The sequence below is a fragment of the Staurois parvus genome, unplaced genomic scaffold (genome assembly GCF_062004578.1).
Source record: "Staurois parvus isolate SC_StPar_1 unplaced genomic scaffold, SC_StPar_1.0 ptg000564l, whole genome shotgun sequence".
Lineage (NCBI taxonomy): Eukaryota > Metazoa > Chordata > Amphibia > Anura > Ranidae > Staurois > Staurois parvus.
Genome location: NW_028318360.1, coordinates 1,684,313 through 1,712,118, shown reverse-complemented (window position 1 = coordinate 1,712,118; position 27,806 = coordinate 1,684,313). Strand labels below are relative to the sequence as shown.

Here is a 27,806-nt window from a genome sequence, read left to right as displayed (position 1 = left end):
CTATGAAGCAGCCTGTGTAAACAGACAAGTGTCTGTATACACCCGCCTACATCAAATACGTTCAAATAAAAAAAAATACATATGGGAATCTGTTCCCGTTCTGTCTTGCAGATTCAATGGCAATCGGGTGTAAACAGACAGGTGGTCCATTTACATCCAACTGCCCATAGAGGAAAGTGGGCTGTGTCTGTGTCTCCTCTGCATTAGCAGAGGGGACACGGACTAGCCATCCACTTGCTCAGTGGGGATCAGAAGACAAATTCCCCACTGAGCAAGCAGAGTCCTGGCAGAGTCTACCCAGTGTGGAAGGGGCCTTCAAGTGGAACTATACCTATAACAACCTGATAAAAATAATGTTCTTTAGCAAGAAACGTACATACAACATTAATAATTCTGCTACCAAAATTAGTGTGTGCTGTGTGCCTCCAGCATTGTTCCCACTTCTTTTTGCCAGAGGCTGCCATTTTGTTGAAGCCCAGAGCCCCTGAGCAGCAAAAAAAATTTGTATTCTGTCAGCAGATTGGCCTCTACAAATTCTGCATGGTGCCTTAAAATAGAGAGCAACTGAGCACGTGCAAAGCAGGGTGAGACAGTGTATTACTGGACTTTAACTTCCCTAGCGGTCTGATTATGTCAATATCTCTGTGCTCAATTACATTACATTGTGGTACAATTTTTTGCATGGAAATATGTCTTTTTTATTGTAGGCCTGTAATTTTTAGGAATAACTCACTGAAATCTGTCCGAACAAGAGTCTAGTAAACATCCTGGGTATGATAAAATTTGAAACACGAAATCATAAATAATATAATAATCATAAAAAATTATAATATAATAAATTCAATAATATAATCAAACCAAAAACACTGAAATTTGAAATAGAGCGCCAAGTTCGCACATCACTAAAAACTTAGTCGCAAAATTGTTTTCAGTGTCTGATGACGAATTTCCCCACGAATCATCACATAAATTCTGCAAGTGGTTCTAATTTACTATCGCTGTTCTCTAGCTGGTCTAAAGGGACACTTTTTGGACGCTTTGGACTTTTCTCAGTTTCCAGGCAGAAAGAACAGTAAAAATGCAGGCAGGGCACAGGACAAAGCACTCGGGACAAAATGTATGTGAAATGGTTTGATACAGTAATGTTTTACTATGTGATTTTAGTGTATTAAGTGAATGGCACTTTTTAATTTCCAGCGTGTTCAGTCCCCCGTACGTCCTGATGCTCGCAGGGAACGGAACCCGGAAGACGGATGCCAGCATCGGCTGGAGGAGATGGCTGGGGAGGCTGCAGGGGGGACATCGCGGGAGCGCAGGACAAGGAAAGTGAAACAGGGATTCAGGAGCAACGCTGCAGGGTAATCCCGAGAATTTTCCACATTTTGTCCTGGTGCAACCAAAAACGGAAATGTATTTTATTGGGATTTTATGTGAAAGACCAACACAAAGTGGCACATAATTGTGACGTGGAAGGAACCTAACCCTGCTTTAAACTTTTCCACAACTTTATCCCTGACCTGTCTGGTGTGTTCCTTGGCCTCCATGATGCTATTTGTTCACTAATGTTTTCTAACTGAGGGCTTCACAGAACAGCTGTATTTATACTGAGATTAACTTCTTCCACGCAGCCCTATATTAGAAATACTGCTATAGAGCAGCACGGGTGTGCAAAATCACGTATACATACGTGATTCACACTCCTGCAGTTTTCGCGGGACGGGGGGTGCTTGTGCGCCCTCCGCAGGCGCCTTGATTTGATCCCCAAGGGATCAATCATCCGATTTAGGCCAGTGATGGTCGGCCTAAGTCGGAAGATCGATCCCTGTCCTATCAGGGATCTTCCTGTACCTGTTTTTACAGTTACACAGGTACAGGAAGTGATGACATCTTCTCTCTCTGGGCACATTCCGTCCCAGAGAGAGAAGAAACAAGACAGTGAGTAAAAGCACTACACTTTTCAGTTAGAACACACCCCCACTCCCCCCCCCCCCCAGTTCTCTTTCCTGTCACCAGTATCTTTAGTACAAGTGTACAGATTTTTTGCTGATCACTGTATTGGTGTCGTCGGCAACTTCAGATACCGTTGGCATTAGTTAGCTCCCCTCCCAGATAGCGTCAGATTGCCCATCAGTACACCAGTAATCACATTTAACCCCTTGATTGCCAGGAACACTCCCATTCACAATAAACCTCCATTGTTATTATAGTGTCTGAACGGATCAATATCTTTGATCAGATCAGCACTATACCAGCGTTCACATTAGTATAGTGTCCCCAAAAATGCGTTAGCAGAATCAGCCCCGGCACCTGCGTTTAGCCCCTACACTTAACCCCCCCTTCTCCCCCAGCAAGTGCAGTGTCAATAGATCACGGTCACTTGATACATTACACACAAAACCGCAGTGTTCGCAGAATCAGGCCTGATCTCAGCACTTGCCGGTAAATTTTTTTGTAGTGATTCAAGCAGTCCCTGACAGCCAGGTGCTCTTTTTCACGTGAGTCGCACTGGTTACCTATAAATTTAGTGGCCAAAACGTCAATGGAAAGTTACTCTAGTGAAGAGGCCAACAGGACTCTGAGCATGTCAGGTGAGAGCGAAGGGGAAGACTCCCTGACACAATCAGCCTCAGTGTCAGGGATCTCCTCGATCCCCGCCGCGATGGGCTCGGCGCAGGCGCACTGCTCCACCCTGCGTGTGACCCGACGATTCTCTGCCTGCTCCCTTGTACCTTACCGTCCTCTACAATACCGACTCGGCCTGTCTGACTACGCACTTGCTCAGCCATCCATCCATCCCATCGGGGTCACCCGACCTCCTCACATCTGGCTCTCCCTGGTTGGGCCCCTGGCGAACACCACTACCACTGACAGGTGTGCTCAGTAGAGGCGACCTGGTCTCGGGGTACTACAAGTCCATCCCCACCATCAGGGGCCCTGGTGAACAAGTACCCTGGGGCTTAGACTCCGCGCTCTGGGCACGCCTGACCAGTGGAGTGCTAGTGGTGCCGCTCGGCGGTCCCTCACAGTACCAGAAGGCCATGACTGAGCCTCGAGGACGACTCTCCCCGTTGGACGAGGTTTGCAGGCACCTGGCTACTCTGACGCAAGCTGTAAACACATTACAGGACAGATGTCTGCAGATCAAGAATCGGTTTCAGGCCTGCACCATATCTGTTCCTGTTTCACAGGCCCCGGCTCCTGCACCACCGGTCGCAGCAGTCCATGAGCCGGCTCCTGGGCCTCCCACATCACTCCCTATGGCGGAACCCCGAGTACCCTTACCCGAGCGCTTCCATGGGGATCGCACACGCTTTCGGTCATTCCGTGACTCCTATCTGCTCTATTTTGAACTGCAGCCACGGACCTTTTTGACAGAATCAGTGAAAGTGGGGTTTGTTGTCTCCCTGTTGCAGGGTGAACCCCAAGACTGGGCCCACCGACTAAGGGGAAACAATGACCCTCACCTGGTTACGGTCGACAGCTTCTTTAACGCTATGGCCATCTTATATGATGACCCACAACGGGCAGCCTCGGCCGAGGCCACATTATACGCACTCCGACAAGGTCGGCGGGCGGCTGAGGAATACGCCTCTGACTTTAGGCGTTGGATGGGTGACACTCGTTGGAACGAGTTCGCACTTTTGCACCAGTTTCGTATGGGCCTATCAGAGGCTCTGAAAGACGAGCTCGCCTGGGTGGAGGTGCCCGAGACATTAGAGGACCTGATTGCACTCACCATCAAAATTGACCGTAGACTACGGGAGCGCAGATTGGAGAGGTCTGGTCAGGGTCGCGGAAATCCCTGGGGGTCATTTCAGGGATCCAGTCAACATACTAGGCCAAGCACCCAGAACCTGCCGTTTGAAGATGCTCCCGAACCCATGCAGCTAGGCCTGGCTCAGCCTAAACTATCGCCTGAGGAACGCCAGCGCAGACGCTCCCAGAATCTGTGCCTGTACTGCGGCGAAGCTGGTCACATGGTGCGTTCCTGCCCGCAGAAACTGAGTAAGTTCACCTCATCTTCTTTATCTGTTGGCAATATGAACCCATCCCAGTACTTAGTTGTTCCCCTCTCCTTTCAGCTTTCAGAAAGGACCGTGGAGGTGACGGCCATAGTTGATTCGGGGGCATGCAGCTGTTTTGTGGATATCAATTTTGCTCACCAGCAGGGTATTCCCCTCCGCCCAAAGGAGAAGGGGTTTCACATCTTTTTGGCTGATGGTTCCCGGATAAAGTCAGGGGTGGTTAACCAGGAGACCCCTTCCATTGTGACTTCCATTGCCGGTCAGCACCGGGAACTCCTCCGCCTGGATGCTATTGCATCACCCCTTTTCCCAGTCATTCTGGGGCTCCCTTGGTTGCGGGCCCATAACCCCCAAATTGACTGGGAGACTGGGGTTGTCTCGTTCCCTTCCCCATATTGTCGGGAACTGTGTCGAACTTCGGGCCCGGAGGTCCCCCAGGTCCTCCTGTGCTCTGAAGGGGATGACAGCCTAAAACAAGTGATTCCTGCAGCCTACCATGAGTTTCTTGATGCGTTCAGTGAACGGGGAGCAGATGCTCTACCCCCCCACCGCCCATATGACTGTCCTATTGATCTGTTGCCCGGTTCGGAAATTCCGTTCGGGCGAATTTTTCCCCTTTCTGAGCTAGAATTAGGGGCCCTGAAGGACTATATTGAGGATAGCCTCCGAAAGGGATTCATCCGTCTCTCCACTTCCCCAGCAGGTGCAGGGATCTTCTTTGTAGAAAAGAAGGACAAGACTTTGAGGCCATGCATTGACTATCGGGAGCTGAATAGGGTCACCATTAAAAATCGTTACCCATTACCACTGGTACCTGAATTATTCCAGAGCCTAAAAGCTGCAGTAGTGTTTACCAAGTTGGACTTAAGGGGAGCCTACAATTTGGTTCGCATAAGGGAGGGGGATGAGTGGAAGACGGCCTTCCGCACCCGTTTCGGCCACTTTGAGTACCTGGTCATGCCTTTCGGGTTGTGCAATGCGCCAGCCACCTTCCAACACTTTGTGAACGACATCTTTAGGGACTTCCTGGACATCTTTGTCATCGTCTACTTAGACGACATTTTGATTTTTTCATCCTCCCTGGGGGAGCACAGGGTACATGTATCAAAGGTGTTGGGGCGGTTGCGGCAGCACGGGTTGTACGCTAAAGCAGAGAAATGCTGCTTTGAACAGGCTAGCGTTACATTTCTGGGTCTGATCATCTCCACCACGGGGGTCGCAATGGACCCTCAGAAGGTCTCAGCGATCCTAGATTGGCCTGAACCCACGGACAGGAAAAGTGTCCAACGTTTTATTGGGTTCGCAAATTTTTACCGGAAGTTCATCAAGAACTTCTCGGGTCTGGTCTCCCCCATCACTCAGTTAACCAAGCTTGGGACGCGATTCAGATGGACGCCCGAGGCACAGGAAGCTTTTGAAGCACTAAAAAGGTTATTTACCTCGGCACCCATTCTGGGTCATCCCGACGCCTCCCTGCCCTACATCTTAGAAGTAGATGCATCTGAAAACGCGGTTGGCTCCATCCTTTCCCAGCGGAAGGGCGCCAAGGAATTACTTCACCCAGTAGCATTCTTTTCACGGAAACTTACCCCTGCGGAGAGGAACTACGACATTGGGGATCGCGAGCTACTGGCTATCAAAACCGCTTTAGAAGAATGGAGGTACCTGCTGGAAGGTGCCTCCCACCCCATCCTGATCTTCACGGACCACAAGAACCTGGAATATCTGAGGACGGCCAAACGTCTACGCCCACGACAAGCGAGATGGGCATTGTTTTTCTCGAGGTTCCAGTTCCACATCACATACAGGCCCGGCTCGAAAAACACGAAGCCTGACGCGTTGTCACGCATGTACGAGGACACCAAGGAGATTCCAGTGCCCGACACTATTCTTCCTGCAGGAAATTTCTTGGCCCTTCAGACAAACCTTCACTCCGAGATCCTGAGAGCGTCCACAGCAATGTCCACCTCCGATGGGGCCCCCCTCCAGAACAAGGAGGGACTCCTATGGAGGGAGGACCGGATTGTGGTGCCGGAGGGTGCCCGAACCTTAGTCTTGGGACATTGCCATGACCATCCACTGGCAGGACATTTTGGGCCGGTCAAGACCCTGGAACTTCTCCGACGTTCCTTCTGGTGGCCGGACATGGCCAAGGATTGTAAGAACTACGTGGGCTCCTGTGCCATCTGCCAGCGGAACAAGCCTTCAAGGAATAAGGCGTGGGGCCTGCTACGTCCATTGCCCATCCCTGAACGACCCTGGCAGAAAATCTCCATGGACTTCATAGTCGAGCTTCCACCTTCACTGAACCACACGGCAATTCTCGTGGTCGTGGACCGCTTGTCCAAGATGGCCCATTTCATCCCTTTACGGAAAACCCCATCAGCAGCCGAGACGGCGCAAGTCTTCATTCGAGAGATCGTTAGACTGCATGGGGTTCCCGAAGACATCGTTTCGGACCGTGGGGTGCAGTTTACCTCGCGGTTTTGGAGGGCATTGTGCAAAGCCCTGGATATCAAGCTGTCCCTTTCCTCGGCATTTCACCCTCAGACCAATGGCCAGACCGAAAGGACCAATCAGACCCTGGAGCAATACCTTCGATGCTACACATCATTCTCTCAGGACGACTGGGTGCCACTCCTCCCTTTGGCAGAATTCGCGTACAACAACGCTTGCCATTCAGCAACTGGGCAGTCCCCGTTCTTCGCCAACTATGGGTTTCATCCTGTCTTCCTCCCGGACTTGGTCCCGGAATGCCCGATTCCAGCGACACAGGATGCACTGACCTTCTTCACCTCCAACAATAGGAAACTACAGGAAGCCATTCGTCAGGCCCAAGAGGACTACAAGAGGGCTTTTAATAGGAAGCGAAGAGGGGATCTGGTGTTGCAGCCCGGAGAGAAGGTTTGGCTGGCTACGTCAAACTTGAGGTTGCTCTGCCCGTCAAAGAAGTTGGGACCTAAATTTATAGGCCCTTTTTGCATCAAACGGATGGTCAATGAGGTGGCCTATGAACTTGTTCTCCCTGAGACACTCAAGATCCACCCTGTCTTCCACGTGTCCCTGTTGAAACCTGTAGTCCCTGATGCCTTCCCGGAACGGGAATCCAGGCCCCCGGAGGCCGTAACGGTTGAAGAGGAAGACGAATTCGAGGTGGAGGCAATCCTGAAGTGCCGACGAAGGGGGGGCCAGACCCAACTTCTCATCAAGTGGAAGGGCTACGGCCCTGAGGACAATTCGTGGGAGCCAGCCCATAATGTCCATGCACCTAGGCTTGTCCGGGGGTTTCTTCGTGATCACCCGTGGTGGAGAGATCGGGTGGGCATCCGGAGGTTGCCCGTAGGGGGGGGGCAATGTCAGGGATCTCCTCGATCCCCGCCGCGATGGGCTCGGCGCAGGCGCACTGCTCCACCCAGTACACGGGCACTAGGTCCGGGCCGGCCGCGGCGTTCGAGTTCGCGCATGCGCAGTAGAAGCCGCGGCCGCCCGCTGGGCACCAATGGCAGCGCAGGGCGGGATATTTAAAGGTCCCTGAGCTGTCATTTCGTCGCCTTCTGGTCTTACCTGCTTCCTGTGTTCCTGTACCTGTGCCTAGTAAGTTATTGACCCGGATTGCCTTTGACCTTGCTGATTTCTCCTGCCCAGACCCTTGCTTGCCTGACCTCTCTCCCTGGATGCCCCTTATTAGATTTGACCTCCTGCTGCTGACCTGGCGTGTGACCCGACGATTCTCTGCCTGCTCCCTTGTACCTTACCGTCCTCTACAATACCGACTCGGCCTGTCTGACTACGCACTTGCTCAGCCATCCATCCATCCATCCCATCGGGGTCACCCGACCTCCTCACATCTGGCTCTCCCTGGTTGGGGCCCCTGGCGAACACCACTACCACTGACAGGTGTGCTCAGTAGAGGCGACCTGGTCTCGGGGTACTACAAGTCCATCCCCACCATCAGGGGCCCTGGTGAACAAGTACCCTGGGGCTTAGACTCCGCGCTCTGGGCACGCCTGACCAGTGGAGTGCTAGTGGTGCCGCTCGGCGGTCCCTCACACTCAGAATACGAACCTATAGACAGCAGTGGCACCCTGACAGGTAGCTCGGACAATGGAGTAGAGGTCCCTGCTAAGGTCAGGCATACATGACCCTGTTCCCAGGTTTCGGAGATGTTACAATTGCATGATGACTCTCATATGCAGCAGAGTGCCAGTACTAGTGCCGCTCTACCTTTCGGTGAACTGGCGAGCACCAGTGGCCTAGTATATCCTGGTCTTCACATACCAGCACTGCAGTATCACTTGGTGACGTGGTGAGTCCCATAACTGCAGTACAAGCTGGTGTGGTGGCAAGCACAAAATAGTGTCCATCAGCCACCAAGTGTTCGCACACAGGTTCCTAGCATCCTTCCAGACGTGCTGGAAAATCCCGATTGGAAGCCCACAAATTCTGCAGCACCCGTACTTCCCCCCCTTTCACTGCCCAACCCGGAATTCAGGTGGAAACAGCAAATTTAAATACTCCCCTTGATTTTTTGTAGCTGTTTTTCACACAATATCTATATGCATTGATTGTGGCTCAAAGCAATTTATATGCACAACAGTTTCTCGCCGTCAACCCAAATTCAAAACCTTGCCAAACCATTTGCATGGAAACCCATTACGGTTTCCAAATTTAAAGTTTTTTTGGCCTAACCCTCAACATGGGCATTACTAAAAAAAAAAAAAAAGAATTGCGGTTGTATTGGTCCACAGACCCAATTCATCATATGCCCGTGTACTCTGCTGCCATGACCAAGCACAGATATGAGATTAGAATGCCTGTTATGCATTTCAAAACGACAGCACACTCTGTCGTCATTGGGGTGCCCCTGAATTTGACCGGCTCCACGAAATTTGGCCCCTTGTAAATCACCTTAACCAAAAATTTGCAGATGTCTATACTCCCCAGCAAAACATCTGCGTTGCCGAGTCCCTCAATTTCTCTGACCGTCTTGCATTCAAACAATTTCTCCCCAGCAAGCATGCCAGATATGGGGTCAAGATGTATAAGACCTGTGAGAGAGAAACAGACTATACATATAAGTTTTGGATTTACGTGGGAAAAGATAGTCATGTGGAGCCCCCCCGGATGCCCAGACTACATGGGGAGCAGTGGAAGATAGTTTGGGACTTTGTGCCATGCTATTTCCATATGGAGTGCTACTTATATGTGGACAATTTTTATTCAAGCGTGCCACTATGTAGACATTTGTACAATCTTGGAATTCACGCATGTGGCACCGTGCGACCTAAAAGCTGGAGCTTTCCTCAATGGCTTGTAAATACCAGTCTTAGAAAGGGGGAAAAAGCCTGCTTGAGAAATGAGGAATTGCTAGCAGTGAAGTGGAAGGACAAACAGAATGTTTTCGTCCTGTCTTCAATTCACGCAGACACGACCATCCAAATTTCTATGGCAGCTGGTGTTGTTGAGAAGCCCATCTGCATCCACGACTATAACCTTAACATGCGAGGGGTGGACTTCAATGACCAGATGATGAAGCCGTACTTAGTATGCGGAAAAGCCAGACGCTGGTACAAAAAAGTGTCTGTTTATTTATTTCAATTGGCTTTATATAATGCTTTTGTTTTTTACAAAGCAACTGGACGAAGTGGATCCTTCCTAAAATTCCAGGAAGAGATTATCACGGCCCTTTTGTATCCAGAAGGTGCTGTGGCCCAAACCCGAACACAGATGCAGTTAGCCGGCTGCAGGAGAGGCATTTTCCCAATAGCATTCCTGGAACCCCAACCCAAAGGACACCCCAAAAAAGATGTGTCTGTAGCAGACATGGAATTAGGCATGACACCCACTGTTTTTGTCCCTCCTGTTCTGGCCTCTGCCTCAAGGACTGCTTCCGTCACTACCACACACTAGTGGCGTATTAGTATAGGGTACAGCATGGCACAGTTCAAGACATATTTACACAGGGTTTCGAAAGATGTTAGGTAGGCAGGAAACTGGCTATTGCATTTTGAGAGACCCTACAATCTGTTTTAAAAAGTTAAGGTTTACAAAAGAAAAAAAAACAAAAAATACAAATCCACCCAAAAATTTTAAATTTTAAAAGACAAAAATAGTTTTTTTGTTGTTGTTACTGTTCTACTGTTACAATTTTACTGTTTTATTGTTAACCATTGCTGTTTTCTTTGCAGGAATGTCATTCAGCTGCAGCACCGACTCGTTTATGCATGTGAGGTATCGCCGCGAACATCAGATCAAGGGCAGTAATTCTAGTATTAGAACTCCTCTGTAACTCTAAAATGGTAGCTTGTAAAGGCTTTTAAAGCGTTGCCTATAGATATTAAAAATGAATGCAGTTTGCCGCCATTGCACGGGTGTGTGCAGTATTAAAGCATGTCATGTTTGGCATCTATTTACACGGCATACCATCATCTTTTATATCTTACCAAATTGGCCAATATATTGTGTTTTGTGCATTAAAAGTAAAAAAGAGTTTTATTTTTTTTCAAAAAATTTGCCTTTGAAAAAAAATCGCTGTGCGAGTACTGTGTGACGTAAAGAATTGCAGCACCCACCATTTTATTCATTAGGCTGTCTGCATTAAAAAAAATATGTTTGGGGGGGTCAAAATAATTTCCTAGCAAAAAAAACTGATTTTGAACAAAGTGTCAGAAAAGGCTTGGTGTTCAGGTGGTTAGAAGAGTGATGTGTGGCATAAACTTCAAATGTTGGGCAAAATGACCCCTTTTTGGAAAGTAGACACTCCAAACTATTTGCCGAGAGGCATGTTGAGTCAATAGAAGAATTTATTTTTTAACCACAAGTTTTTGGAAAATGACAAAAAAAAAACTTTTTTTTTTTTTTTTTTTTTTTTTTTTACACACAAAATTGTCACTTAAATGATTTATTGCTCACACGTGCCATGGGTATATGTGGAATTACTCCCCAAAATACATTCTGCTACTTCCCCCGAGTATGGGGATACCACGTCTGAGAGACTTTTTGGCAGTCTATCCAAGTGCAGGACCCCAAAATCCAATAAGCACCTTCAGGCTTTTAAAGAGATTTATTTCCTCATTACACTTCCTTACCTATCACAGTTTCAGAGGCCCTGAAATGCCAGGATAGCACCAAACCCCCCAAATGACCCCTTTTTGGAAAGTAGACACCCCAAGGAATTTGATAAGAAGCATGGGGCGTATTCTGCAGATCTCGTTTGTTGCTACAAGTTTTTAGAAAATGAAGAAAGAAAACAGACATTTTCTCTTTTCTTTTTTTATAATTCAAAACCTTATGAGAAAAAAATAAGATCTGCAAAATACTCACCATGCCTCTTTTTAAACTCTTTGGGGTGTCTACTTTATAGACAGGGGGTCATTTGGGGGGGGGGGTTTGGTCAGGGCCTCCGAAACTGTGATAGGTAGGGACAAAGTGACATGAGGAAGTTACGCACCTTCAGGCTTTCAAAGAGGTCATTTTCAGGCTCCTGTATGTGGCTAGGCTACCAAAAGTCTCACACATGTGGTATCCCCATACGTGGGAGAAGTAGCAGAATGTATTTTGGGGTGTAATTCCACATATACCCATGGCTTGTGTGAGCAACATATAATTTAAGTGACAGCTATTTGTAAAAAAAAAAAAAAATGTTTGTGTCATTTTCCAAAAACTAAATCTTCCATGGACTCAACATGCCTCTCAACAGATAGCTTAGGGTGTCTACTTTTCGAAAAGGGGTCATTTGGGGGTGTTTGTACTATCCTAGTATTTTAGCACCTCAAGAATGTGATGGGCAGTCAGAAAGTAAAAGCTGTGTAAATTCCATTATCTATACTATAGTTTGTAGATGCTATAACTTTCACACAAAGCAATCAATATACTTATTGGGATTTTTTTTTTTTACCAAAAACATGTAGCAGAATACATTTTGGCCTAAATGTATGACTAACATTGAGTTTACTATATATTTTTTATAGCCAAAAGTAAAAAAATATAGTTTTTTTCAAACTTTTCAGTCTTTTTTTGTTTATAGCATGACAAATAAGCTCATAGGTGATCAAATACCACCGAAAGAAAGCTCTATTTGTGTGAAAAAAAGGGCATAAATGTCATTTATGTACAGTATTGCATGACTGTGCAATTGTCAGTTAAACTAGTATAGCAAAAAATAGCGTAAATTGCAGTATTTATACCATAGTTTGTAGACGCTATAACTTTCACACAAAGCAATCAATATACACTTATTGGTATTTTTTTTTTTTACCAAAGACATGGTAACAGCAGAATACATTTTGACCTAAATTTATGACTAACTTTGAGTTTACTATATATTTTTTATAGCCGAAAGTAAAAAATACCACCAAATACCACCATAAATGTCATTTATATACAGCATTGCATGACCGCGCAATTACCAGTTGAAATAGTGCAGTGCCGAATAGCAAAAAAAGGCCTGGTCAGGAAGGGGGGAGGGGTAAATCCTCAGGATGGCAAGTGGTTAAATTACACACAGGTGTACTTTACTAATTAGGCGACTTCTGAAGGCAACTGGTTCCACTAGATTTGTTAGGGGTATCAGAGTAAAGGGGGCTGAATACAAATGCACGTCACACTTCTCAGATATTTATTTGTAAAAGAATTTGAAAACCATTTATCATTTTCCTTCAACGTCACAATTACGTGCCACTTTGTGTTGGTCTACCACATAAAATCCCAATAAAATATATTTGCATTTTTGGTTGTAACATGACAAAATGTGGAAAATTTCAAGGGGTATGAATACTTTTTCAAGGCACTGTATCTCTTGCACGTCCACATTCTTGGGCAGTGACCTGGAACAAGGAGCAAATTCACCAAAAACTTGATCTAAACCCTTAACATTTATTCCTTAATTTTGCAAAGCGCTGAGCAAACTGTTGGCGCTATATAAATCCTGTATAATAATAATAAACATGAAAACCACTGAAGTAACAACATTAGCACACCAGCCAGAGAACTAATATTTTTAGAAATCAAGACCAGCAATGGTAATCTCAGCCTCCTTAGTACAGTATTAATTTAAATGCATATTTACCATTATACCTGCCAAAAAATGTGTAACTGTACAGTAATTCTAGTGATTTACCGTATTTTTCGCTCCATAAAGACGCACTTTTTTCCCCCAAAAAAAGGGGGGAAAATGTTAGTGCGTCTTATGGAGCCGGTCCGGTATTTCCTCCGCCGCCGTGTCAGAATATTGGGCCGGCCGCTCAGCTCTGCAGCGGGACCTTATGGAGATGACTGCTGACCTTTGGGGAGGTGGGGAGCGGGTACCTGAATTTGACAGGTACCCGCTCTTACTTCCGCGGAGTTGTTCTTTGACCTTACCTGTTCCTCTATCCAGCGGCGCGCTGTCTTCCCGGCTTCTGTAGTGTAGGCTTGACAGCCGGGTGCCAAGTGCGCATGCGCAAGAAGCGGTGCTTTTTGTGAATGGTAAGGCGGTACCTGGGACACATGACAGATCCCAGAAGCCGCCGGACCAATCACAAAGCTCAAGTGCTTCTCGCTCATGCGCACTGGGCACCCGGCTGTCATGCCGAGTGCCGACACTACAGAAGCCGGGAAGACAGCGCGCCGCTGGATAGAGGAACAGGTAAGATCAAAGAACAACTCTGCGGAAGTGGGAGCGGGTATCTGTCAAATTCAGGTACCCGCTCCCCCCCCTCCCCAAAGGTCAGCAGTCGTCTCCTGTGCTGTCCGCAGTCTCTGGTCATCCCTGTACTGTCCACAGTCTCTGGTCATCCCTGTGCTGTCCGCAGTCTCTGGTCATCTCCTGTTCTATGTCTGCAGTCCATTAGTTCAGAATTTTTTTTTCCTGTTTTCTGCCTCTAAAACCTAGGTGCGTCTTATGGTCAGGTGCGTCTTATGGAGCGAAAAATACGGTACATAATATCTACAACCCCAAAAGCCGGTTCAGTAATGCAACTCCTTCTCTATTAGAATACATTCACCATGTTCAATGAAAGCATGATTTTCAAAAATGTTTAATGTACCTTTCTTCATCTGCCTTGGCTCTTTTTTTCCTTGTACAGCACTTTCCCTAACTTCCAGCCTGGGAGTGTGCACACATTCTCTCCTCCTACCCTTCATGGTTGGACTATATGTCCTATGAGCACTTGCTTGAAATTTGTATGTCCTCTGCAGTATCATAAACCCTACTTTTTACTACAATTAGTACAAGATTTTTTTGTGGAATAAACTTTATCGATCCTCAATTGTAGATGTAGCCATGTGCTAGAATTCAGTGACAGGCTGACCTGTTACTCAAAGGCAAGTCAGCAAATGAAGCTCTCTTCAGAACATACACTGTATTGCCAAAAGTATTGGGCCAGCCCTCCAAATCATTGGATTCAGGTGTTCCAATCACCTCCATGGCCACAGGTGTATACAATCAAGCACCTAGGCATGCAGACTGCTTCTACAAACATTTGTGAAAGAATGGGTCGCTCTCAGGAGCTCAGTGAGTTCAAGCATGGTACCGTGATAGGTTGCCTCCTGTGCAATAAGTCCATCCGTGAAATTTCCTTACTACTAAATATTCCACGGTCAACTGTTAGTGGTATTATAACAAAGTGGAAGCAACTGGGAACAACAGCAACTCAGCCATGAAGTGGAAGGCCACGTAAAATGACAGAGTGGGGTCAGTGCATGCTGAAGCGCACAGTGCGCAGAAGTCCCAACTGTCTGTAGTGTCAATAGCTAAAGACCTCTAAACTTCGTTTGGCTTTCAGATTAGCACAACAGTGTGTAGAGAGCTCATGGAATGGACTTCCATGGCCGAGCAGCTGCATCCAAGCCTTACATCACCAAGTGCAATGTAAAGCATTGGATGCAGTGGTGTAAAGCACGCCGCCACTGGACTCTAGAGCAGTGGAGATGTGTTCTCTGGAGTGAAGAAACACACTTCTCTGTCTGTCAATCCGATGGACATGTCTAGGTTTGGTGGTTGCCAGGAGAACGGTACTTGCCTGACTGCATTGTGCCAAGTGTAAACTTTGGTGGAGGGAGGATTATGGTGTGGGGATGTTTTTCAAGGGTTGGGCTTGGCCCCCTAGTTCCAGTGAAGGGAAATCTTAAGGCGTCAGCATACCAAGACATTTTGAACAATTGCACGATCCCAACTTTGTAGGAAAAGTTCGGGGATGGCCCTTTTCTTCCTTACAACATGACTGCGCACCAGTGTACAAAGCAAGGTCCATAAAGACATGGATGACCTAGTTTGGGGTGGAGGAACTTGACTTGCCCCAACCTGATAGAACACCTTTGGGATGAATTAGAGCGGAGACTGTGAGCCAGGCCTTCTCGTCTGACATCAGTGCCTGACCTCACAAATGCACTTCTGGAAGAATGATCAAACCTTCCCATAGACACTCCTAAACCTTGTGGACAGCCTTCCCAGAAGAGTTGAAGCTGTTATAGCTGCAGAGGGCGGGGCCAACTCAATACTAAATCCTACGGACTAAGACTGGGATGCCACTAAAGTTCATTTGCGTGAAGAGGCAAGTGTCCTAATACTTTTGCCAATATAGTGTACCTGTGTAAGGGGACTCAATAAAGACATTGCTAGGGACAGGAGAAGAAAGTATAGTTAGGGAAAAAAATAAAAACCACAAAATTCTGAATGTGTATACAGTGCATACTTGTACATCATGACTTAAAGAGTAACTCCACTTTTGTTGAGAAAAAACATTCCCCTTTGGGTGATTAATATAGATTGCAGGGGTTTTAACACAATTTGTTGCAGATTCCTACCTTTCATTATTCTGGAGAAATAGGCGTTTGTCTGTGTCATGTGCAATGTGAATCTGTATGGGAGTGGTTTTATAATTCTCCATCAGCTGATGCACCTGCAGGGCTCTAATGAGGAAAGTGGCAGGATCTGCATCCCTTTATACGGGATTTCCCTTTGGGAGTATCACACCAAAACTGCCATTTTTGTTGCAAGGGGATGCTCAAAATCCGATTCTTATCTTGGGCAGACTTCTGGGAATATCAGCCAATCACAAAAGCAGGAAATTACATTTCCAAGGGGCCTTCTGTACACCATCTGTGTACAGAACACCTACAGGTAGCCATATTGCATTTTACAGAAAGTTACAGTGCTGCAGATTATAAAGGAAAGATCAAAGTTAATATTGAATTACAATATGACTTGTGTCGCAATTGTAAACACTATATTATTTATTTGCCAATTTTTTTCCCCCACAAATATGGAGTTACCTTCTAAACCTGCAAGGAGCCCCATTTTTTGTTAAATCATCAGCAAGACTTTACAGCCACTTTAAGAGCAGAAGATAGATATCCATTAAGAGATTTTACCAGAGATGGAGAGTTGTATAGTGAAAATAAAAAATGTGTACAAAATTCAATACTTGTGATATGGTTAGCAGTTCTGTAACTCTTTATCTTAAAGTAGAACTAAAGGCAAAACTTGTTTTCATTTTGAACAGAGTAAGGGAGTGTTATAACCCTTTTTTTGCCATCTGTGTAAAATGTACACAGTACAAAAGTGTTTTTTTTTCCAAAACACAGATTGCACATCTGAGTTTGGGGAAATTTCCCTTCACTTCCTGTCCCATAGCCTCAACAGGAAGTGAGAGGGAAATTTCCCCAAAGTGAGAGAATCCCTGGTCATCACCAGGATCCCTCGAACTAGTGTCACTATTGAAATATTTCTCATCTCTTTCTATTCTGGTGACAACCCAAAACGGCTTTTCTTTCACTTTCAGTAATTATGGTAAACAGCGCAAACAGAAGATGAAACTCACTAACAGGGCAACATAAAGCTTTAGATTGGACACGCGAGGATAACCTCCATGTTAGCTTGTGGAAAAAATTGATTAGCCACAACCTGCCACTCTACAAGTTAACGTATGAAGTGAGGAGGTGCCCAGGGAAATTGTTTAAAGTCTGGGGCCCCTGAATAGAATCACAAAATACTATTGATTTCCTTCATTTAATTTCTGACTCTCCACTTATGCGCAGACTCTATGACAGTGGTCTCCAAACTGCGGCCCGGGGTCCAGATGTGACCCTTTCGTTGCCTTTATCCGGCCCTCGGGGGCACTTTTCCTCCCACTGATACAAGACACTATTTCTTTCCTCCCACCAACAATGGGGCATAACCACTGCTACTGACATCAACAATGAATCACTATTTCTCCCATTGACACCAATGATGGGGCACTATTCCTCCCACTGTCAACATTGATGGGGCACTATTTTCCCCCACTGACACCAACAATGAAAGCCTATTCCTACCACTGACACCAATGATGGGGCACTATTTCTCCCATTGACACCAACGATGGGGCACTATTCCTCCCACTGACAACATTGATGGGGCACTATTTTCCCCCACTGACACCAACAATGAAAGCCTATTCCTACCACTGACACCAATGATGGGGCACTATTTCTGCCACCAACACCAACGATGGGGCACCATTTCCCCCCCAAGGACACCAACAGTAGGGCACAATTCCTCAGAATGACACCAATGAAAAGACACTATTCCTCCCACTGACACCATTGATGTGGCACTATTTCCCTCCCACTGACACAGTCCAGCACCCCAAAAGTCTGATGGACAGCAAACTCGCCCTATGTTTGGAGACCCATGACTATACTCCTAAGTAATGGAGGACCAAGGGTGTGGCAGGCTGGGCCATTTGGGGTAATAAGGTTTTCGCTTTTTCCTATACGAACAATAGCACAGGCGAGCAACTGTAGTTCACAGATATAAGGACTATTGTACTAGGACAGTTTTTACTTCTTTTAGTTTGTGTCTTTGGTTTGCCTTTTCTTGTATTTTGTGTTCAAGAAATATGTGTATACATGCCATGTGATGTTGCAGAATGTCTCAATATTAGATTTCTCATACTGCTTGATATTGCTTACGACTCTGTACTGCTTTTAATGTTAGCATGCTCTCTATCTGTACACATCATCTTGAATAAACCAAATTTAAAAAAAAAAAACAAAATAAAAAGCAAAAAAAAACAAAAAACCTAACAGGTGTTCTAGTCCTTCTCCCCACTATGCAAAATTAAATATAAACCAGAATTGGCTTTAGTTATACTTTATGCATATAAAGATGATCTTGTGGAATGAAATACATATAAGACAACGTAAGAAGTCTTATAACACGTGCATCACCCAAAGGGTTACTGCCAACAGGTTCACACAGTGATATACAAATAGAAAAAAAAAAACAAAAGATGGGTGATGCCACAACAGGAAGACTAGAAATACTTGTAGTATATAGTGTACCCAGCCCAGCCTGACTGATCTCAACACAAGGCTAACACACATGATTAAAGCATATTGCAATACACCAGGTAGCTGAAGCGTGTATACATCTACTAGACAGCTGTGAGGACTTTACACATTTCACTGCTATTACTCTATGATGCATTTTGGTAAACGTTTGCTGCTTCGTGAAACATGCCTGATTAATTTCACAGGGAAGGGAATGATCAGGTCAGTCCTGAATACGGACATCAAAACTTCTTATTTTGCCCCATCAACGAAGCTTCGCAAATACTCCTAATGTTTCCATTTCTACGCCATGGCTTATTATATATGGGACATAGCTACCCTTCAGCTACCAAGGCTTCTTTGAGGACAACTGAAGAGATTAACACTTTAGTTGTCCCCAAAGAAGGAGGACTCAGCCATTTTGTTGTAGTCCATGTCCTGGAAAAAAGTCAGAAATAGGATGTAAACATTGTATTTCAGCTGGGCCTCATGGGCAACAGAAAAGATTTGCAGGTATGACGTTTGCATTAAAGCCAGCAAAGGAACCTCCATTATTCTTTCATGACAGAATCCCTTTAACCACTGCGGCACCACAATTTTTTCATTTCTTGCACACATAAAAATGTCTGCATTTTTGGCTATAAGATTACATAAAAACCCTAGAACATTATATTTTTTCTAAAAACAGAGGAACTGAAGAATAAAAAAAAATAGAAATTGCAATTTATGTTGCACAATATTTGCATAACTATTGAACGCATTTAGTGCAAACACATACCATACCCAATGTTTTGGTAAAATATAAAAGATGAGGTTATTTCGAGTAAATGAAACCCAACAAGTTTTAAAATTGTGTGCACCTGCGATATCGCCCAAGAACTACGGTACCCTAAAATCTCCATAGGTGGTGGTTTAAAAGCCTTTACAGTTCATTATTATAGCCGGGAGCCGGATAAAGAAACAGACCACAAGCTGATTGGCCTATTGGCAGCCATCAGCTTGTGCTGAACCCTAAACGCTTTGTACCTTCTGCAGGGGTAAATTAGTTAAGATGGATTTTTGAGTGGGAAATAGAGACAGTCCAATTTCTTCTGCTGTAAATGGGTGATATTTACCTGCAGATATTACAGATTAATCATTTTATGAATGTTGAGGGTTTCAGATGCCAGGAAGCTGGACTGGTAGTAAATTTCCAGTTTTCCAACACTTCACCTTTATATAAACTAAACATGAAAAATATACAACAGCAAGCAGGTAAAATATGAATGCTTAATCAAAAATTTTACTTGTCAGATCACACCTGGAATTGCACAGGAACTTAAAGTGTGTTCCTGTGCAATTCCAGGTGTGATCTGACAAGTAAAATTACACTGGACCACACCAGAAGTAATCCATGAACTACTTTTAAAAACGCACTGCAACCAGATCCAGTGCAGGAAAACGCAATGCGCTTGTGATCCACGTTCAGGGTGTTGTTAAGCATCTGTTGACACCCTCAGCAGTTTGCACACACAGTGCCTTTAGTACATAGTACAAGAAACGCAGGTTTCCCACAGCATGCTCCAGTGCGAATCACACAGTGTTAAACTTTTATAGCCCATCTGAGCAGAAGATAATGCATATTTGCTTAAAAATAATGTTCAGAAATATTTACAAATCAGATGTGCTTACTAGTGCAGCCTCAGGGTTGCACCATGCCGTTTCCTCAAACTTCCAGTAGCAGAGCATGCAATATTAACAACACGGAATATCTCCTGATTCCCCCTCCTTGGGGTGTTCCATGATTCCAAGCACCACCACAAATGCAGGCCTGATCTAGTTGGCACAGGCAAGGTCCAAACACAAGCTTGTGGTCTCTCTCTCTCTCTCTCTCTCTCTCTCAGAGTGTGCATGAAAGAGAGTCTCCATAGAACCTCACAAGGTAACAGACCCACCCCAGAAGAGAAAACCTGGGGCAGTTATGTTTGGACCAGCTCAATGAAGAAGAATGGCAAGCTTTTGAAGAAGTAAGCTATTATAATAATTTCTCTTCACACTTTAACACAATAAGCATTATAAATAACTCAAAAGATGAACTCCTTGAAATATACTGGAAGTTCCTCAATAAAGCTTCTTTTGGGAACAAAATTAACCTCCCTAGCGGTCTGATTATGTCCATATTTCTGTGCTGAAAGCGGTACTTTTTTTGCATGGAAATATGTATTTTTTTTATTGTAGGCCTGTAATTTTTAGGAATAACTCACTGAAATCTGTCCGAACAAGAGTCTAGTAAACATTCCAGGTAGGATAAAACTTGAAACATAAAATCATAAATTATAATTTAATAAATAATTATAAAAATAATAATATAATAATAATACATTTAGTTCAATAATATAATCAAACCAAAAACACTGAAATTTGAAATATAGCACCAAGTTCGCACATTGCTGAGCAAAGTCGCAAAATCGTTTTCAGTGTCTGATGACAAATTTCCCCACGAATCATTATCACTCAATTCTGCAAGTGGTTCTGATTTACTATCGCTGTTCTCTAATCGGTCTAAAACCGCTTTTGACCAAAAGGGACGCTTTTTGGACACCATGGACTTTTCTAAGTTTCCAGGCAGAAAGAACAGACAAAATTTAGGCAGGGCACAGGACAAAGCACTCGGGACAAATGTATGTGAAATGGTTTGATACAGTAATGTTTTACTATGTCAAATTCATTTCTAAGAAAATGACAGTTTAAATGTTTAAATTTGCCGCCGTTCCGGCCCCCGTATGTCCCGACGCTCGCAGGGACCGGAACACGGAAGCCAGATGCCGGCATCGGCCGGAGGAGATGGCCGGGGACGCTGCAGGGGACACATCGCGGAAGCGAAGGACAAGGTAAGCGCTGCAGGGAATCCCTGAGCAACGCCGCATGGTAAGCCCGAGTGTAGCTCGGGGTTACCGCTTTTGGTACTGAAACTTTACCCCGAGCTACACTCGGGATTACCGCCAGGGGGGTTAACATCCACCACCAAACTGTTAGTGCCCCTCACTGCTGAGTGTTTCGAAGTAGAGACTGGTTATCCAGTAATGCAGTGCGAGTCTGTGCCGACCGATTCATTGTATCACGCCACTGAAGTCTTCTGGAACCTGAGAAGACCATGAACCAGACAGCCAAAAGGAAAGTTCTACATAGACACTCAAAGAAGGACCTTCCCACTCTGCAGTAAGGACCTATGAACGGAGGGGCGGACCTTTGCCTGTCCTCCATTCATAGATCACAGTTCATTCACAGAGATGTAGTAACAGCTCCTATGAATGAAGCAACTGTGTGGAAAGAGTGGACATCCTTTATAAACCCTTGCCACCCTGGGGGATTGGGGGTACATGGAGACCAGAGCCATTGGGAGGAAACTTTCTACTAAAAGAGTACAGCAGCACAAAGAACACATCACACTGAAGGCAAGTAATATCTCTTGTGCTGTAAGCTCATTTGACTACCAGATACATCAGTATAAATGCCGAGCCATGGCTAACATGCTGGTGTTCCCTCAGATTCCTTATTCTATAACAGGAAATCCAGGTCAGAGAAGCAGCAACTTTACTATAAAGCAAAGCATAGCAAAAAGTTTTCCTGTCATAAAATAAATAAATATATACATGGCACACTGTCCACACCAGAAAAAAATAGCCAAAAGGAGTGTAATTATTGCAAGGGATATAGATCACTAGATCAAAGAAAAGCCTAATTACCGTAGCTACAATACCATGTTTATATGCTGACATACGAATATAAGACGAGTGATGCACTCCAAGAAGGGACATCAACCTAGTGATTATACGAGTATATAGAGTATACGTATCATATGGAACAGTGAAATGCTGTTCACATTAACAGGATTATGAAAATGGATACATTATGATACACAGGTGCAATGAGCACACCCATCTTCGGGCCCAAAGTTATAATGTACAGCAAGGGTAGGCAAACATGACACTACAGATGTTTTGGAAGAAGTCCCAGGAGGCATTGCAAGAGTAACAAGCATGATTCCCAGAGGCATGATGGGATTTGTAGTTTCACCACAGCTGGAGTTCCAATGTTGTTTCATGCAAGTCATTCCTATGTATGTCAAAGTCTTGCAATTCCTCATTGGAACTGTAGTTCGACAGCAGCCAGAGCGACAAACGTTGCTTGCACCAAGTTTAAATAGACGAGGAAGAGAAAAGCCCGCAAAGTATCTGGCCAGATGTGTTCTATAACATCTGCTGCACAGCACTGGCCTGCAGCACGGGCACACAAATTATGACATACACCCAGTACAATAAGCATGGTTACCAGCAGAGAGGAGGCACAGAACAGATATGACATACAAGGCACATGAGGAGACATGCACAGAGCTCTGCTATGACAAGTACAACACAAAACATCAGGGCCTAGAATGACGTGCACTAATGAAGGCACCCTATACATGTACTGTATATCATACACAGGAGACTGGCAGGAGGTATGCAGAGCATCAGGCCAAGGCTCTACTAGGACATGTACAGAACAGCAGTAAGGGCACAGATGACATACAGAATCTACAGGAGATGGGCAGAGATATCAAGCATCAGAGCAAGGCTCTGCTATGGAAAGTACAGAAGTGCAGTGGAACCACAAAGGACATGTGCAGAATACACAGGCGTTGGGCAGAGGTATAAATCATTAGGACAAGGGTCTGCCAGGACATCTACAGAACAGGAAGGGCACACAGGACATTAACACACTGGAAAACAGGCAGATGTATACAAAGCATCAAGCCAGGGCTCTGGTATGACATCTGCCCATCTTCTAGGTTTGCTACACAAGTCACATCACAGTCTTGGCCTGACCCTCTGTATACATGTACAGAACAGTAGTGAGGGTGCCAAGGACATACACAGAATACACAGAATGTGCTCAGCATAAGGCCAAGTGTCAGCTAGGACTTGTGTAGCATACACAGGAGAGGGCTGAAGTACAGTACTGTGCAAATGTTATAGGCAGTTGTGATAAAACACTTTCAGAAATAGAAGTGTTAATAGTTTATTTTATAAAAGGGAAAGAAAATGAACAAGAGAAAAATTCAAATCAAATCAATGTTTGGTGTGACCACCCAGCATAGCACCTAGGTTCAGTTGCAGACAGTTTTTGGAGGAACTCGGCAGGTAGGCTGTTCCAAACATCTTGGAGAACCACAGATTGCCTGTGGATGTGGGCTTCCCGAAATCCTTCTGTCTCTTTATGTAACCCCAAAGCCATCACTTCCAGGACTCTGCTCTTTACACTGAAGATAGTTCTTAAAGCGGAGTGCCACTCACCTGTCAAAAAATAAAAGTCAGCAGCTACAAAAACTAACTGCTGACTTTTAAAAAACAGCCACTTACCTGTCCCTCAGTCCTGTGGTAAGTCCCCCGCAGTCCGTTTCCCTGGCCGTCCTGGGATTCCAGGAGGCTGGCATCTTCAGTGTGGGCACCCGGCTGTGATAGCTTGCGGCTTCATAGCTGGGTACCCACTGCGCATGCACGAGCAGATCTGTGCTTCATGAATGGTCCTGTAGTCTTCTGGGATCGGTCATGTGTCCCAAAAGACTACAGGAAGGAAGGGAGGACACCTTACGTTTCCAATTGCCCTAGGCGATCGGACCGGAAATTGGAGCGGGTACCTGTCAAATTCGGGTACCCGCTCCCGCCCCCCCAAAGATGCCAATCCTTAATGGGGAGTGGGGGAGCAGTCCTTAAAGCGAAACTTACCCTTTTGGGTGGAGCTCCGCTTTAAGGACATTGGCTTTATCTTTGGGGTCATTGTTCTGCTGCAGAATAAATTTGGGGTCAATCACTCGCCTCGCTGATGGTATGGCATGATGGATAAGTATCTCCCTTTATTTCTCAGCATTGAGGACACTATCGATCCTGACAAAATCTCCAACTCCATTTACAGAAACGTTGTTCCAAACTTGCAAGGAACCTCCACCATGCTTCACTGTTGACTGCAGACACTCATTATTCTACCGCTCTCCAGTCCTTCAGTGAACAAACTGCCTCTTGCTACAGCCAAATATTTAAAATTTGGACTCATCAGCTCAGAGCACCTTCTGACATTTTTCTGCTCCCCAGTTTCTCTGTTTGTGTGCATAGATGAGTCGCTTAGCCTTATTTCCACATCGGAGGTATGGCCATTTGGATGCAATTCTTCCATGAAGACCACTTCTGGCCAGACTTCTCCAGACAGTAACTGGGTGTACCTGGGTCACACGACTTCTGTACTGATGGCACTGCTGGACATCTTTTGATGTGAAAAGGAAGTATGAGGTGTCTTTCATCTGCTGCACTTTCCTTGGTCGACCACTGCGTCTACAATCCTCAAAAGGGTAGTCACAACAAATATTGATATCATTGTTCTTCTGTTCGCTCACTTTGCATTTTGTAAATGGATATAAAAAAAACTATTAAAACATATTTTTGAAAGCATTCTTACTTTACATTTCTTCACACCTGCCTACAACATTTGCATAGTACTGTTTACAGAGCATTAAGTCGAGGCTCTGCTCTAACTTGTATATCAAGAGAACAGCAGTGAGAGCACACAGGACATGTACAGGATACACACAAGATAGCTGGATGTAAATAGATCTCTTTCACAGGGCTCTGCTAAGGCAGGTATGTCATACACAGAAGATTTGGCACAGGAATACAAAGCATCATCCCAGGGCTCTGCTATTACATGTAGACAACAGCAGAAAGGGCACAAAGGACATGTACAGGATACACACAAGATAGCTGGATGTAAATAGAGCGCAATGGCAGGGCTCTGCTATGACAGGCATGTCATACATAGAAAAGTGGGCAGAAGTATAAAAAGCATCATCCCAGGGCTCTGCTATGACATAATGGCACACAGGACACAAACAAAATACAAAGGAGATAGCCGGATATAGACAGAACATCAGGCCAGGGCACCACTGTGACAATGATATCATACACAGGACTTGGACAGAGTGTACAGAGCATCAGGCCAAGGTTCTGCTGTGCCATGTCCAGCATTGGGAGCACACAGCCCCTGTACGATATGAGCAGGCAGAGCGCGTCCTGTACAGTGCACAAAAAACAGTATGGCTAAGACAGGATGAATACCGGCCAGTACAGGGGTAATAATGTATACCCAAGGAGGGGAAGAACACAGAACGGTACAAGGGTAATCTACAACCAGGGAGAGGAGGAACACTGGCCTGCACAGGGGTGACATGCAACCAGGGAGGGGAGGAAAAAATACAGGCTGGTAGAGGGGTGATGTACAACCAGGGTACACAGCCCCTGTATGACTTGAGCAGGCAGAGAGCGTCCTCTACAGTGCACAAAGAACGGTATGGCCAAGAGGGGATGAAACCAGGCCAGGTACAGGGGTGATGTACACCTAGGGAGGGGATGAAGAATACTGGCAGGTACAGGGGTGATGTACACCCAGGGAGGGGGTGAAGAGCACAGGCCAGCACGGGGGCCGGTGAAGAGCACAGGCCGGCACGGGGGCCGGTGAAGAGCACAGGCCGGCACGGGGGCCGGTGAAGAGCACAGGCCGGCACGGGGGCCGATAAAGAGCACAGGCCGGTACGGGGGCGATGAAGAACACAGGCCGGTACGGGGGCGATGAAGAACACAGGCCGGTACGGGGGCGATGAAGAACACAGGCCGGTACGGGGGCGATGAAGAACACAGGCCGGTACGGGGGCGATGAAGAACACAGGCCGGTACGGGGGCGATGAAGAACACAGGCCGGTACGGGGGCGATGAAGAACACAGGCCGGTACGGGGGCGATGAAGAACACAGGCCGGTACGGGGGCGATGAAGAACACAGGCCGGTACGGGGGCGATGAAGAACACAGGCCGGTACGGGGGCGATGAAGAACACAGGCCGGTACGGGGGCGATGAAGAACACAGGCCGGTACGGGGGCGATGAAGAACACAGGCCGGTACGGGGGCGATGAAGAACACAGTCCGGTACGGGGGCGATGAAGAACACAGTCCGGTACGGGGGCGATGAAGAACACAGGTCGGTACGGGGGTGATGAAGAACACAGGCCGGTACGGGGGTGATGAAGAACACAGTCCGGTACGGGGGTGATGAAGAACACAGGCCGGTACGGGGGTGATGAAGAACACAGGCCGGTACGGGGGTGATGAAGAACACAGTCCGGTACGGGGGTGATGAAGAACACAGGCCGGTACGGGGGTGATGAAGAACACAGGTCGGTACAGGAAGGTGATGAAGAACACAGGCCGGTACGGGGGTGATGAAGAACACAGGCCGGTACCGGAAAGTGATGTTTACATTCAGGCCGGAAGGGAGGTGATGTTTACATCCAGGCTGGCGAGGAGGTGAGGTTCCCCGGGGAAGGGATAACTCCAGGGGCCGGTCTGACACTTCCAGCACACTCTCTCAGGCCCAGGCCGGCTCCTTAGCTTACCTCAGCTCCGGGCGGGGCGGCCGTGCAGTTGGTGGCCGGGCTGGGAATGAGGCCTCCCCCGTTGCTCGCTCCGCTCACCGCCCCGTGCTGTCCACGCAGCGCCGCCGCCTTCACCTCCCCGCTACTGCCGCCTCCGCCCCGCTTGTTCTTCCTCCGCTTGGCTCCTCTCTTGGCGTCGGCCGGGCTCATGTCTGCACTCTCTACCAGGATAGGACGTGCCTCTACCACAGCGAGCTTCTCCGGGGCCTCGGGCTCTCTCCGCTCCCGGCTTACCGCTTTACCAGGGCCGCTGGACAAGCCTAACTCAGCGACCACAGCGGAGCCCAGCTAGACTCCAATATGGCGGACTACAAGGAGGAAAGCTATTCCCGTCTTACGCACAGACGTCAGCACGCAATTCGGCGTCAACGTTCTGCTGCTCTTGCTGCTGCCATCTGGCGGAAAGCGGAGGAATCTGCAGAGTGAGAGTCGAGGAGAGGCTGGAACTACATATCCCAGCATACACCATGTCTGTCAGCTCTTAAAGTGAACCTTAACTCAAAAGGGAAACATTTGTCATGTCACAGGAATATCTAGGAGAATGAATGGTACCCAAGAAGTATCCTGAACTTCGTTACTTCTTTCCAGACCTTGTAATGCCTACGTATAGCGACAAAGATGGTGGGCTATAAGCTGCATTCACACCTGACAGACATGGAAGCGCAGGCAGAAGAATGTACAAAATGCGCAAAAACCCACATTGCGCTTGAGGTGCTAATATTCCTTACTGGTACTTCCAACACAGGGAACAGTTGCGCTTTTTGTTGTACATTTGCCACATGACTAAAAATACCCAAAAATGTGAATTACCAAATGGGTTTAGCCTAGCGCCACAAAATACTGCTTGAGCCTATATGGTGCAATTGTTACACAACAGGCAGCCCATTCAAATTAATGAGCTGTCACGCATAATATCCGCTAAAACGTGACAAATTGCATCCCGCAGGTGTGATTGCAGTCTTAAAGCAGAACTAAACACTCCTGTTTTCAGCC

At 46.3% G+C, this 27,806-nt stretch overlaps 1 protein-coding gene across 2 annotated transcripts in view; it reads right to left on the bottom strand.

The window, feature by feature from the left end:
- Positions 1-27,138, bottom strand: part of FAM193A (family with sequence similarity 193 member A) — a 181,734-nt gene extending 154,596 nt beyond the window's left edge. The window contains exon 1 of one of the 2 annotated variants that reach the window (XM_089691534.1): positions 26,775-27,138. In XM_089691534.1, the coding sequence (XP_089547660.1) occupies positions 26,775-26,963 (189 nt within the window). In that variant the 5' untranslated portion in view covers positions 26,964-27,138. The remainder of the gene's footprint in view (positions 1-26,774) is intronic. The other variant, XM_089691533.1, reaches the window with a different exon arrangement.
- Between the last annotated feature and the right edge of the window lie 668 nt (positions 27,139-27,806).